The sequence below is a fragment of the Pristis pectinata genome, chromosome 11 (assembly GCF_009764475.1).
Source record: "Pristis pectinata isolate sPriPec2 chromosome 11, sPriPec2.1.pri, whole genome shotgun sequence".
Lineage (NCBI taxonomy): Eukaryota > Metazoa > Chordata > Chondrichthyes > Rhinopristiformes > Pristidae > Pristis > Pristis pectinata.
The window spans coordinates 890,199-905,486 of record NC_067415.1 but is presented as its reverse complement, the minus strand read 5'-3'; the positions used below and the strand labels follow the sequence as shown (position 1 = coordinate 905,486).

The window sequence follows — 15,288 nt, the reverse complement described above, 5'->3', positions numbered from 1 at the left end:
GCGCGGTGGGGGCGGGGCCTGGAGACAATGCGGGGGCGGGGCGGCATCTGACTGACAGGAGAGAGGGGCGGGTCCTGATGACAGGGGGCGGGACGGAGCCTGACTGACAGGAGAGAGGGGCGGGTCCTGATGACAGGGGGCGGGACGGAGCCTGACTGACAGGCGAGGGGCGGGTCCTGACGACAGGGGCGGGGCGGAGCCTGACTGACAGGGGAGAGGGGCGGGGCGGAGCCTGACTGACAGGAGACACACACACACACACACACAAACACTGATTGACATGTGTGGGCGGGATGGCGCGGAGACAGGGCGGAGCCTGATTGACGTGTGTTGTACTGTGTTGTAGGCGGGGTGAGGTCTGATTGACCGGCTGGGGGCGGGGCATAACCTGATTGACGTGTGAGTGGGCGGGTCATGATTGAGAACATAGCAACCAGGAATTGGAGTGATAGACAGAGTTGCCCGGGGCGGGGGGAGAATTTCTGTTCCAGTTTATTGTCATGGGCAATGCCCTGAATATTGGATTGTTGCTGGAGCAGCACAGTGCTCAGTGTCAGCAAAAGAGCTGCTCATTGACTTCAGGAAGGGGGGCGGTGTTCATGCACCTGTCTACATCAATGGTGCTGAGGTCGAGAGGGTTGAGACCTTCAAGTTCCTGGGAGTGAACATCACCAACAGCCCGTCCTGGTCCAACCACGTAGACGCCACGGCCAAGAAAGCTCACCAGGGAGGCGAAAGAAATTTGGCATGCCCCCTGTGACTCTCACCAACTTTTATCGATCCAAGGAGGGGAGGCTGGTGTCCGTGACGCGCTGGGGTGTGTCCACAACTCTCTGCAGTTTCTTCCAGTCTCGAACAGAGCAGTTGCCGTACCAAGCCGTGATGCATCCAGATAGGATGCTTTTTATGGTACATTGATGAGATTTGGTGAGGGTCAATGGGGACATGCCGAATTTACTAAACAACAAAATAAACATAATGACAGTGCAAGACTGAGAGAGAGAAAAAGAAATACAGTCCAAGGTAGCGTTGGGGTTTTTCAGGTCAGTTCAAGACCCTGACGGCAGTGGGGAAGAAGCTGTTGTTGAACCTTGAGGTGTGGGTCCTCAGGCTCCTGTACCTCCTGCCTGATGGCAGCATTGAGAAGAGGGCACGGCCCAGATGGTGGGGGTCCCTGATGATGGATGTCACCTTCCTGAGACATCGCCTCTTGTAGATGTCCTCAATGGTGGGGAGAGTACCCGTGATGGAACTGGCTGGGTCCACCACTCTCGTGTTCCTGTGTGTTGGAGATCCCACACCAGGCCGTGATGCAACCAGTCAGAATGTTTTCCACTGAACATCTGGAGGAGTTTGTCAGAGTCTTCGATGACGTGCAGAATCTCCTTAAATTTTTAAGAAAGTAGAGATGCTGGCGTGCCTTCCGCATGGTTGCATCTATGTGCTGACCTCCGAGATGTTGACACTCAGGAACTTGAGGGACAGGAAGCAGGGAGAGGGGAGAAGGAGCGGGAACAGGGAGGCAAAGGTTGGGGGAGAGAGTGAGGGAGCGGGGAGAGAGGGAGAGGGAGGGGGAGATGGGAGAGCAGGGAGCAGGACCCACTGGCCTACAACCCAAAGCATTAAAGGAAATGTTTGTGGAGACGGTGGACCACCGTGCCGTATAACTAAAGTTTTAAAAAGTTTTAAAGTCACCCCTCAGTTTTCTACACTCCAGGGAAAACAGTCTCAGCCTATCCTGTATTTCCTAAAAAGTCAAGCACATGGAGTAAATTGATTGGGCTGGAGTCTGGCTTCTTTGATGATCTCCCAAACTGATCCCTGGGCTACTCCATGAGTTACATCCCTCCATCGTGAGAAGGGGCCATTTGTTCAACTCTGTTTTCTCTGAGGCTGCCAGTTTCCAATCCATGCTAAACTCTTCCTCCAATACCTCAGGCTCTTAATTTATGCACCAACCTCTCATTTGATATCTTGTCAAATGCCTTTGGGAAATCTAAATGAACTACATCAAAAAGGTTCCCCCTCAATCAACTCTCCCTGTCATATCCTCTAAGGATGAGAGCCAATTTGTCAAACACGAGTTACCTTTCATAAAACCACATTGACCAGGTTTGATTATATTCAGCTTTCCAAAATGATTAGTTATTTCATATTTGATTATTGGCTTCAGCATCTTGCCAACAATAGATGTTAACTAACTGGCCTATCGTTCTTGGCTTTCTGTCTTCCTGCCTTTTTGAACAAGGAGTCACACTGGCTGTTTTCCAATCTTCTGGTAGCTTCTGGAATTTAATGAGTTCTGAAAATTTTCAACCAATGTCCTTCCTAATCAATCAGTAATTGCAAATTATATATTATTTCCTTAAGTTCCACCTGTTAACCGTCCATCGTCAATCAGCGACGGGCAATAACTGCTGGTCGTACTGGCAATGCCCACATCCTAAAGTAAATTCAAAGCCCCCTCAGGAACCATCGCCCCACCATCTGAGGAGAGAAGCTGTGAGTGAATGAAGTGGACTGTGGTCCCCCTCCTCCTCACCCACTCCCCCTCCAGCTTAAGCTGTGGTACAATCACCTCCTTAATCCTGCCACCCACAGACTCCTCCGCCTCAGAGATGCACCAGAGTGACTCCAGCTGCTGCTTCACCACTGAAACCCAGAGTTCCAGCCGATTATTTATTAGTCACATGTACATTGAAACACAGTGAAATGCGTCTTTTTGCATTACTGAGAGTGTTCTGGGGGGCAGCCCGCAAGTGTCGCCACACTTCCGGTGCCAACATAGCATGCCCACAACTCCTAACCCATACGTCTTTGGAATGTGGGAGGAAACCGGAGCACCCGGAGGAAACCCACGCAGACACGGGGAGAACGTACAAACTCCTCACAGACAGCGGCCAGGATTGAACCTGGGTCGCTGGTACTGTAATAGCGTTATGCTAACCGTTACGCTAACTGCTACACCACCATGCCGCCCTGGAGACACTTGCTGCACGTATGGCTGTCTGGAACAGTGCGAGTGCCCCACCTCCTCCATGGGATCTGATTCCATAGTCTGAGCTGCCTGCCATCCCTTACAGCTGAACCTCTGTTCCTCACCAATCAGCTACCTGCTTTCTGCTGATGGCACTTCCAAGCCCTTGCTGGTTCTGTGCCCCTGTTGGTTCCTACCCTGGTTCACTGCCTCATTCCAGATACTCACCACCCTCTGGGTGAAAATGTTGCCCCTCAGGTTCCTGTTAAATCTCTCCCCTCTCACCTTAAACCTGTGTCTTCTAGTTCTTGATTCCTCAACCCGGGGAAAAAAGTCTGTGTGCATTAACCCTATCGATGCCCCTCATGATTTTATACACCTCTCCTACGCTCCAATGAAAACAGTCCCAACCTGCTCAACCTCTCTCCATAACTCACCTGGGGGAAGCAACAGTGGCAGTGTATTATCCTTCATCAATCGTGGAATTCAATTTAGGAGCCAAGAGGTGATGTTGCAGCTATAAAGGACCCTGGTCAGACCCCACTTGGAGTATTGTGCTCAGTCCTGGTCGCCTCACTACAGGATGTGGAAGTCATAGAGAGGGTGCAGAGGAGATTTACAAGGATGCTGCCTGGGATGCGGAGCATGCCTTATGAAAACAGGTTGCGGGAACTCGGACTTTTCTCCTTGGAACAACGGAGGATGAGGGGGGACCTGATTGAGGTGTATAAGATGATGAGAGGTATTGATTGTGTGGAGAGTCAGAGGCTTTCCCCCAGGGCTGAATTGGTGGCCACAAGAGGACATAGGGTTAAGGTGCTGGGGAGCAGGTACAGAGGAGATGTCAGGGGTAAGTTTTTTACTCAGAGAGTGGTGAGTGTGTCGAATGGGCTGCCGGCAACAGTGGTGGAGGTGGATTCGATAGGGTCTTTTAAGAGACTGTTAGATAGGTACATGGAGCTGAGAAAAATAGAGGGCTATGGGTAAGCCTAGTAACTTCTAAGGTAGGGACATGTTAGGCACAGCTTTGTGGGCCGAAGGGCCTGAATTGTGCTGTAGGTTTTCTGTTTCCGTAACTCATTCCCTCGAGTCCTGGGGACATCCTCGTAAATCTCCTCTGCAATCTTTCCAGCTTAATGACATCTTTCCTAAAGCAGGGTGACAAAAAATGAACACAATTTTCCAAATGCGGCCTCACCAACATCTTGTAAAACTGCAACATAACATCCCAACTTCTATACTCAATGCCCTGACTGAAGGCCAGTGTGCCAAACACCTTCTTCACCACCCTGTCTACCTGCGACACCACTTTCAGGGAACCATGTACCTGTACTCCCAGGTCTCTGTGTTGTACACTTCTCAGGGACCTACTGTTCACTGTGAAAGTCTGACTCTGGTTTGTCTTCACAAAATGCAAAGCACCTCACACTTATTCACATTAAACTCCATTTGCCATTCCTCGGCTCACTAACCCAGCTGATGAAGATCCCTCTGTAAACCCTGAGAACTAGCTTCCCTGTCAACACCACCATCTATTTTAGCGTCATCTGCAAACTTACTAACCCTGCCTTGTATGTTCTCATCCAAGTCATTGACATGGATGACAAACATCAATGGGCCCAGCACCGAGCCCTGGGGAACACGCTAGTCACTTCTTCAAAGAACTCCAAAAAAACTGGTCAAATGAGTTTCCCTTTCGCAAACCCATGCTGACTGTTCCTGATTACCGTGAGTTTTCCTATGCCCTGTTATAACATCCTGCATTCAGCTCAACTCATGCTAAACCCAACTGATCTGTAACTTTCTGCTTATAGTACACCGGTCACTGGAATCCAACATGCCAGTGGACCAGGCAATAGGAAGGCAACTGTTCATTGGCCTGTGCTGTGAGAGGCTTTGAGTACAAGGCAGCCTTCCTAAACTCTGTGGCCCTCATGGACCCACGCCTGGCAGCTGGTTACGGTTCTGGTCTTATTAAAATAAGGATCTGCTGCTGTGGTGGGAGTGAAGGCTCCACACACCGCATCCTGGGGAGACGGTGAGTGGGTTCAGTCTCTATAATCTGCAGTTTGGTAGAATGAACATTTAAAAAACTCTTAGATAGGCACATGGATGTAAGAAAAATGGAGGGGCATGGGCCGTGTAGGAGGGAGGGGTTAGATTGATCGTGGAGTAATTCTCTAACTAGAGGGCAGCGGAGATTCCGTCATTAATTCCTGGATATTCAGGGATGTGGGGAGCGTGCAGGAAGGTGGAACTGAGGGATGGCAGAGCTGGTGGGAGGAGTCAAACGAACAAATCCCGCTCACACTCCCATCCCTGAGTGCAGACACAAGCACGAGCTGCCAGCTGGCACTCAGGGAACCCAGCAACACACGAGATGTGCCCTGTTTACATGTGGTTAACCTGCTCTGCAAATGGATCCAAAGGCCACCCCACCCCCAACCCCCCCGCCCCCCCCCAGCTAGTATTTTGTGGAGTGGAGATCTTCCTGATATGCACTGGCAATGTCTCAGCAACACGAAAAACAAAAAAAGCTTTGATGACTGCTGACCACTGGAGCTGGTCGCGAGCAAACTGATTGCTCGATTCTTGCATTACAGTCACCACTGGCTTCATAACCACATCAGTGCCTGGGGAGCCCTTGGGGAACCTCTAATAGAAACTGAAACACACTAAAAAACGAGGCTGTCTTTTTGTTCAGGATGTTCTGGGTGAAGGACACGGTACAACTCTCTGCTAGTACAGAAGGAGTTGTGGTTTGGTGGATATCCCATTCTCCCAGTGGCCTGAAGTGCATGGGAAATGTTGAAGATGCTGTCATACACAACGGCACAATCTGAATCGGAAACCTATCTTTTTAATGCAAAATTCATAAAGTTATATTTTTGATAAAACAGCAGTGATACAAGAAGAAACTGGAAGTACAAGTGGTGTATAAATTAGATAAATGATCAGCGAGATCTGTTTGAGGAGTGCGTCTGAGCAGGGATTGGCAGCGGCATGTTCAGAACAAGGGTTAGTGAAGACAGACTAGGGGACAGGGAAACAGCCACAAGGCCTCCAGATCCCATACACAACCAGTGAGAAGTGAACCTCTGCGAGGGTCAAGCACCACAATGATCATCAGTATGAGGGTGCACCAGCCCAGCCCTGATCTGATCAAGAGCTCCTTGATCCTCTGGGACACCAACCTTCGGCCCTGGAACTCGGGGGTGACTGTGGCCCGGGTCAGGAAAATACTGGGAACCCAGGGAAGGGAAGAGAAGTCAAATTCCCGTGTGGCGTTCCCTCAGCACTGCCCCTCCCACAGTGACGGGCACTGGATGTGGAGCCAGTGGACACCAGATCTGTGACAGCCAGGGGCTGCGGCCTGCGACGGGCTGCCTTCTCTTTTGCTGAAGGCGTTCATCCCCAAAAGGCAGAGGTCACCACCACCATAGAGGCCATGGAATAATGTGACCACGGTCTGGTCTACAGGGCCAGTAGACCCCTGCCTGATTCCCCCTCTCCTCCCTAACCCTGGGGTTACTGGGCAGTGATGGGGAGCAGGACCCCTGGCTGATTCCCCCCTCCCTCCATAACCTGGGGTCAGGGAGTCTCTCAGTCACCAGGCTGACTGAGTTCTTGCTTCCAGTGTGGAGTGGATGTATGGCAGCCGCTCCGTACGGATGTACGGAAGGGTCCAGAGTGAACTTTCCCCCGTGGCCAGGGGGTGATATGGAAGAGGTGAAGCCCTTGGGAATGACGGAGCTCTGGACACAGGAAGGGGGCTGTGAGGAATGGTGCCAGCGGACACCCTCTGTAAACACGGAGCCTCAGTGTGGGTCAGCGGGCACAGGCTGTGTGAGGGATCTGGGAGGCCGTGGGGAATGGGGAGGTGGGATTCCCCACTGCCCCCCCCTTACTTGTCCTGCATCTTCTCCATGATTGGCACGATCATGTCGAACTTTGGTCTTTTGGCTGGGTCCTCGTTCATGCAGATCTTCATCAGTTTGCAGATATGGGGGGAGATTCCCGGAGGGATGGTGGGACGAAGACCTTCCAGTGACACCTGTTGAAGGCCAGCGCCGGTTACAGTGGGCACAACCCCTCCCGTCTTCACACCCATCCCAGAGGGGCAGCTCTGACAATTACCCCCCCCCCCCACAGTGCAACGTTCCCTCAGTACCACCCCTCCCACAGAGACCCTCCCTCAGTACCACAGTGTGACCCTCTGTCACCGCCCCCTCACCACCTCACCCGTCAGATGCACCCCACCACTCTGTGGTGCTGCAGTGCTGTGAGGGCAGGGACGGACTCCAAGCAGCACGTCTCGGCCCAGGACACCCCCCCCCCCGCAGGAAGCCGCCCCAGCTCACCTTCATCCCGATCTCCATGTTGGAGAGATCTGCAAAGGGGACCTCGCGGGTCACCAGCTCCCACAGGAGAATGGCAAAGCTCCACATATCTGCTGACCTCCGGTTAATCTCCTCCGACTTCTTCTGTAGAGCTGTGTGTGGAGACAGCAAAGTGAGGCAGGAACGGCTGCGGACGGCACTCGGCGCAGCAGAGCCAGGGTGGAGAGCTCTGTCCTAGTCTCAGTGACACTAACAGGGCAGGGACAGGGACAGAGGTGTCCACAGGTCTGTGCTTCAACCCCGAATGCCCACAACACGTTCAGTCACAGGCAACACCGACGTGTACTGAGGACAGCGGATGGTGGATAGACCACAGGACAAAGGACGAGGTGATCCGGAAATCCAATGTGGAACTGACCTTCCCGGCCCAGCTGCACACCCAACACTGGACACTTCCAGACATCTCCTATTGTGTGGCACCATGGTGCAGCGGGTAGTGCTGCTGCCCCACTGCTCCAGAGACCCAGGCTCAGTCCCGACCTCCGGCGCCATCTGTGTGGAGTTTGCACGTTCTCCCTGTGACCGCGTGGGTTTCCCCCGGGGTCTCCGGTCTCCTCCCACGTCCTGAAGGTCAGTGGGTTAACTGGCCCCTGGGGGGCGGTGGCGGTGGGAACGTGGGGAGAATGAAGTGAGATCAGTGTTGACGGTCAGCAGGTCTCGGAGGGCAGAAGGGCCTGTTCCATGCTGCATCTCTCTGTGACTGCTTCAGCTACAGTTCTGACCTGCATTTCATGGCTTTCACATCCCCCCAACACTAACTCCTGCGGTGTCCTCATTGACCCATCCACGATCCAGCTCCCCCAGAGCATCACCACCTCCCACTTCACCGTCAGACATGTTTCCTGTATCCTGTCCCAACACACCTCCCCTGCCACACCCTCTCTGCACCTTAACCTGTCTTCTCACATTTCCATTTCTGACGAAGAGCCTTCAGCCCCAACATTAACTCTACTCACTCCCCACAGGTGCTACCCAACCTGACGCACATTTCATGAACCGACAGGACTCTGGAAGAACAAATCCAACAGCTCCATGGTCCCAGAACTCTCGGTGGGAGCTGAAGGACTGGGGATTTGATACTTTCAATCCCTCTCATGTCTCCAGGAGTTTCCTTCACCAATTTTAATAATTTTAAGCTCCTCACTTCAGAAGTTGCTGTTCCCCACGTTAACGTGTTTTGCACCGTATTCCCGTGAAATTGAGAATGATTTGCCCCTCTCCCTGTCAGACAGCACAGAACGGCTGAGGGCTGAAGTTGTCCGTGCTGTCACAGAGGAGACCTCACCTTCTGGAGCGACCCATGCTGGAGCGTACATCCGGCCAGGGCACTGGAAGGAGAACTTGACATCGGCCATGCTGATCCGAGCAGTCATATCCTCGTCAATCTAACGGCACAGAACGAGGAGCAACACCCGAGTTAAGTTCCCGTCACACTGAAGGAATATACCACAGGGGGCAGGGGGCAGTCCCACATTCTAGGGTGCCCCCCCTCAAGGACAACGGCCAGGGGCAGAGGCAGAGGGTTCAGCAGGCAATGGCAAACCCTGGCGATGTCCAAGGTGTGATTTCCGGTGTCCTCCCTCCTCCAGCACCCTTTGTAGTAGCCACACAGCCTGCTCTTCAACAACAGGAGGCACCACCAATCTCTCCCCCTTCCCCTCCCCCAGAAGTCTGGCTGCACTCAGGTCTCTGCTCTGGGCTAACCTCATGTCCCAGCTGTGGACAGTACCCTCTGGTCCCCTCCTCCCCTCCCTCCCTCCCGGTCCCCTACCCCTCCTCCCCTCCCGGTCCCCTACCCCACCTCCCCTCCCGGTCTTCTCCCCTCCTCTCCCAGTCCCGTCCTGTCCCCTTCCCACCCCCTCATTCCTTCCCAGTCCCCTCCTCTGACTCCCTCCCGGTCCCCGCCCCCGGGTCGCTGACAGAGAAGTGCTTCCTCAGAATTGGTCCCTTCCCTCCTGTGCCCGTGCCGTGGGGAGGGGTGGGTGTTCTCATCCACACCCACCCACTCGTACCCTCCCAGCCTGCTGTGGCAGTGACCCTAAGAACCAGTCCCTCCCCACTCCACGAGTTACACTGGATCCCCACCCTCCCCATGCCCAGCAGCCGCTCCATTCCCCACCCCCAGCACACACGGGGAGCGCTCAGACAGGTCACTCCCCACATGGCTGCAGTACTCGCACGGTGCACTCCCGCCCCAGCGCGGGGATCGTTCCCCACGCGGCTGCATTAATCGCACAGTGCAGTCCCGCCCCAGCGCTGGGATCATTGCCGGGAGGCAGGCAGCATCTCACCATGATGCTCTTGCTGTTGACGTAGTGCCTGGGGATTAGTGGTTCGAGGGTGTGCAGGAAGGCCAGTCCACGGGCGATGTCCAGCGCAAACTTCACAGCCTGGCTCTGGTCCACCACAAAATCTGTGAGGGAGAGAGCAGAGGGTTCGGGGAGGTCAGTAACCAGCTCAGGGCACCCACACTCAGAGCTCCAAGCTCAGGGCACCCGCACTCAAACACAGCTCCAAGCTCGGGGCACCTGCACCCCCAGAGCTCCGAGCTCGGGCCACCCACACCCCCAGAGCTCCGAGCTGGTTCTGGAGCAACCTCTCACAGTACAAGGACACCCACCTTACAGGAGATGCACAGGGCACTCATGGTCAGAGAGCGAGGAGCCACTGAAACGTCGGCCAGGGCACTGAGGTGTTCAACACCGGTCAGTCAGCAGGATATCCGCCCGGAGAGGTGAGAGGTCAGGGGTAAACTGCACCAGTGGGCCTCAAACCAATGATCTCAGCATTACTGAGGGAGGGAACAATGTGGGAGGAGCGCCCCTCCCTCGGTACTGCCCCTCCCAGTGTAACCCTCCCTCAGTACCGCCCCCCCACAGTGTGACCCTCCCTCAGTACTGACCCTCCCTCAGTACTGACCCTCCCAAAATGTAATGCTCCCTCAGTACTGCCCCTCCCACAATGTAATGCTCCCTCAGTACTGCTGGCCAAGGACAATGGGTTGACACTGTAGGTTAATCCGTACTGTGCCCACGGACCAAGTCCTTGGTAAAGAAAGTGTTGTGACAAATCTCTGCAGTTCATTCTCCAAGTGGGGTGAATCTCAGGAATACCATGCCCGAGGGTGGTGGATACCAGATCATTGGAGATATTTAAGGTGAAGATAGAGAAATATTTGAGAGATTAAAAAATTGAGGGTTCTGGGGATCTGGCACAGAAGAGGCCAGCATCGATCAGCCATGGTCACATGGGATAGGAGGTCAGATTTGAGGGGCTGAGGGGCTCCTGTTGTGTGCGACCACACACCATGTCCAAAGGCTCTGCCACATCCTGTCACCCAGGGCCCCCTTTACGTCAACAAGGCTGGGTTTGCTCTCTCAGGCACACTGCAGCATCTCGAACATGAGTGGGGATGTCTTCCTCTGTCCAGGGATGGAGATCCCTCACCCAGTGTTGCTAAAACACCCCAGTCAATTTGGACGAATGGACAGCAGTATTTCCAACAACACGGCTCTCCTGGTGTGCGATACCTGGGCTGCAACGGTCGTGTGCGCGATACCTGGGCTGCAACGGTCGTGTGTGCGATACCTGGGCTGCAACGGTCGTGTGTGCGATACCTGGGCTGCAACGGTCGTGTGTGCGAGAACTGGGCTGTAACGGTCGTGTGTGCGATACCTGGGCTGCAACGGTCGTGTGTGCGATACCTGGGCTGCAACGGTCCTGTGTGCGATACCTGGGCTGCAACGGTCGTGTGCGCGAGACTTGGGCTGCAACGGTCGTGTGCGCGAGAACTGGGCTGCAACGGTCCTGTGTGCGAGAACTGGGCTGTAACAGTCGCATGGATGTCCTGAAGCTGCAAAAAGTCTCTTATCTCTCTGCTTTCGCAGATGCACAGAGAAGCCCTGGCTGACACTTCTCTGCCTATACTTAGGGAGGGGTGTGTACAACCCACACTGACTGTGTTCCTAAATTATCTCACGGATCACACAGCACTTTGCAAACACACAGGATGACCACAATCAGAGAAATAAAGGACTGCAGATGCTGGAATCTAGATGAAAAACACGACGATGCTGGAGGAACTCAGCAGGCCAGGCAGCATCCATGGAGAAAAGCAGGCGGTCAACATTTTGGATCAGGACCCTTCTTCAGGACTGAACACAACTGTTCCCCTTCCCCTTCCCTCAGTAAGCATGCCGAAGATAATCCCCAGGGTGAGCTGAACCTGCCGTGGCTCGAACACACACTCTCAGAAGGTTTCAGTCGAGTCCCCCCTCCCCTGACTCACTTGTTCCCTCGTGAAGCACGTTGTAGAGAGAACCATACGGCATCCAGTGTGTGATGATGATGGGGTTCGGGGCAGGGGGTGACTGACAGGCTCCCAGTACCGGCAGCACATTGGGATGTGAAAATATCCTGTGGGATCGGACAGAAATTACAAATTATCCACGTACAGACACATCCGTCACCCTCCGCTCCTCCTCCACAGCCCATGCCCTGCATTCCACACCCTCGCACCCCTGCCCCCGTCCCCACCACTTGCCCCTCACACCCCACACCAGCTGCCCCTCACGCCCCCACCACTTGCCCCCCCCCACACCCCTCCACCTGTCCCCCCGCACACCCCTTCCACTGCCCCCCCTCCCAAAACCCCTGCCACGAGCACCACCCCACAACCCTCTCACCTGAGCTTGGGATTCTCCTCGTTGAAGTCTCTGCTCTTCCGCGTGGTCCAGTCCCGCACCTTCAGGACTTTGACCACGATGTCGTTCCCCTGCCACCGGCCCTTCCACAGCTGCGAACCAGGAGAGGAGACCCTCCATCAGCAGACCACTCACTGTCCCATCCACACTCAGCGCTGGCTGCGGAACCCAACACCCCGCCACAAACCTGGCACAGCTCACAGTACTGGGCTCACCAAACCACCGGGCGTCCCGCACTGCCGGGCCCCCCAGGATCTACCAGGTTACCTGGGGCACCGGAGTCAACAGGATTACCCGGGTCGCTGGGGCTGTCAGGGTCAAAGGGATTACCTGGGTCACTGGGGTCAACGGGAATACCTGGGTCACGAGGGTCAACGGGAATACCTGGGTCACGGGGGCTGTCAGGGTCAAAGGGATTACCTGGGTCACGGGGGTCAACGGGAATACCTGGGTCACGAGGGTCAACAGGATTACCTGGGTCACGGGGGCTGTCAGCACTGACCCACAGCGGGTAGAGCCACTGCTTCACACTTCCAGACACCCAGGTTCAATCCCGACCTCCGGCGCTGTCTGTGTGGAGTTTGCACATTCTCCCTGTGACCGCGTGGGTTTCCCCCGGGGGCTCCAGTTTCCTCCCACATCTCAAAGACGTGCGGGTCGGTGGGATAATCAGCCACTGTAAATTGCCCCCAGTGTGTGGGTGAGGGGTGGAGTGTGGGGGGAGTTGGTGGGAGTGTGGGGAGAGTGAAATGGGATCAGTGTAGGGTTGGTGTGTGAGTGGTTGGTGGTTAGTACTGATTCGGTGGGCTGAAGGGCCTCTTTCTGTGCTGTGTGACTGATGAAGATCCTCGGATGGGCCAGGCTGTGCGAGGGGGGAGTCGAGGGCACACACCACAGCCTCACTGGGATAACACAGGGTTAAACCCACAGGGCAGTGACCAGGCTGAACCTGGCTCCCTTGTGTGGAAGATACAAGGGGGAGCTGACTGATGACTTGTGATCAGAGAATTCGACAGGGTGGAGAGAGAGAAGTCAGGGAGTGCAGAACCTTGAAGTTAGAGCCTGCTGTTCGGGGGCGGGTTGGGGGGGATGGGGGGAGGAAGGTGGGGGGGGGGGGGGAAGGTGGGTGGGCATCTGGAACTGCCTCCAACAAACGCTGTTCCTGTGGCCGGTCAACACTCAGACGTTCCGAATTGAACGGGTGGGTGGCTGATGGGCCAGTGTAGCGGCAGTCAGTGATAAAGGCAGGTAAGGTGCAGCCCAGCAGGAGGGAGCGAGCGGTCTCCCCATTACTGGGACACATGACAGGCGCCTCACGTCAGACAGAGAAACGTGGGGATCCGTAGTTAAACTCTCACCCAGGGGAGGGGAGAGGCAACATGCAGAGAGGAGGCGGGGGTCAGGCGTCAGGTGGGGAGCAGACGGGGGTCAGGTGCATTGTATATGTGTGTATGGAGTTCCCCAGTGCACGGAGAGTTCAGTAACAGCCCCGGGACAGGCTCAATGGTGACGTCTGGGCAATGTGGGGAGGGCTGATGCCCAGCAGGGGGGCACAGCAGTGACATTCTCTGACTGTGTCACCAGGAACCACAGCAACAACGGAGGGACGCAGTGTCCCAGAGGTCTGAGCCGCAGTGATGGGCTCAGTGAACCATGGCTCGGTAACAGCCGCACTGGTTCAGCACCCGATGGCTGTGGTTCAGTGTTCCCGCAGAGGGAACAGATCTCTCCCCACTGAGTGGGGGGCTGAACAGAAACATGGTTTTATCACCAGGTACATGGCTGTTGTGTTCACTGGAGCCAAGGCCCAGCCTGTGGCCGGGGGAGCAGGGCTCGGAGACAGGAGAAGGGACATTACCTCCCCCGAGTGATTCTCGTTGATTTTATGGTTCAGGGTCAGCTGCTTGAAGTCGATGCCGGCGTGTTTGTTCAGTGTTCCGTTTCCTGCAACCACACAACAGGCAGAGTCACTGCCTGACCCACGGTGTAATCGAGTGTGACCCACACCCACGGTGTAACCGACGGACTGACCCACACCCACGGTGTAATTGACACCGACCCACAAACGCTGTGTAACTGACACCGACCCACACCCGCAGTGTAATCGATGGACTGACTCACACCCGCGGTGTAACTGACACCGACCCACACCCGCTGTGTAACTGACACCGACCCACACCCGCAGTGTAACCAAGAGAGTGACCCACACCCACAATGTAACCGACACTGAACCACACTCATGGTGTAACCAAGAGAGTGACCCACACTCACGTTGTAACTGCACTGACCCACACCCACCGTGTAACCGACACTGACTCACACCCACGGTGTAAATGACGGACTGACCCACACCCACGGTGTAACCGATGGACTGACCCAGCACTGTGGGACAGTTCTGGCTCCGATTCCCCACACAGTAGCCAGTGGTCTCACAATATATCCAAGGTCAAAGACCAAGGTCTGGAGGCACACGGACCAGACTCCCAATGGCTGTGCTGAGACTGAGGGCCACTGCAGTTCCCTCTCTGCTCAGTTCAGGACCTGACCCGATGCTATGTCTGATAACACTCCTGTGAAGTAGCTTGGGTCACTTCATGGCCTTCAGGGTGCCATACCAACGCAAGTCCTGATGGTTGGCCAACAATGTGGTGACATAAGCACATACAAAACGGGAGTCAGAAGACCAACCAGTGCATCAAGGCAGCTCCACAGCTCAGTAACAGGGATGACCTAACCTTGCTGTCATTGCCACTGTCCTACACTCTCTCCACATTCCCCAGCTCCCTTATAGTTTAAAATTCCATCCATCACTACCTCGAACGTACTCTGTGCCTCCATCTCCACGGAGGAGATAAATCCAAAAATTCACCACCCTCATCTCCACTGTCAATGGGCCACACCTTATCCTGACACTATGCCCCAGGTCAAGATACCACACTCGGGGAGATATTCCCTCAGTGTACATCCTGTCAACCCCCTTGGAATCTGTCTGCTTCAAGATTGCCTCTCATCCTTCTCTGCTCCAAAGACTACAGGCTCAACTTGCTCAACCACAGTCCTCCCCACCACTGACAGCATCCACAGGAGGTGCTGCCTCAAGAAGGCAACATCTATCATCAAGGATCCCCACCATCCAGGGAATGTCATCTTCTCACAGCTCCCATCGGGCAAGAGGTACAGAAGCCTGAAGTCCCACACCACCAGGTTC

General features: G+C 54.9%; 1 protein-coding gene across 1 annotated transcript in view; it reads right to left on the bottom strand.

Annotated features, from left to right (window-relative positions):
• Window positions 1-5,817: 5,817 nt before the first annotated feature.
• The window catches only part of ilk (integrin-linked kinase), a 49,719-nt gene continuing 40,248 nt past the window's right edge, over window positions 5,818-15,288 (bottom strand). Inside the window, exons 7-13 of the mRNA XM_052026471.1 lie at window positions 13,939-14,024; window positions 12,063-12,172; window positions 11,666-11,793; window positions 9,669-9,790; window positions 8,663-8,762; window positions 7,339-7,469; window positions 5,818-7,031 (exon numbers count right to left, since the gene is read on the bottom strand). Of these exons, the coding sequence (XP_051882431.1) occupies window positions 6,882-7,031; window positions 7,339-7,469; window positions 8,663-8,762; window positions 9,669-9,790; window positions 11,666-11,793; window positions 12,063-12,172; window positions 13,939-14,024 (827 nt within the window). The 3' untranslated portion in view covers window positions 5,818-6,881. The remainder of the gene's footprint in view (window positions 7,032-7,338; window positions 7,470-8,662; window positions 8,763-9,668; window positions 9,791-11,665; window positions 11,794-12,062; window positions 12,173-13,938; window positions 14,025-15,288) is intronic.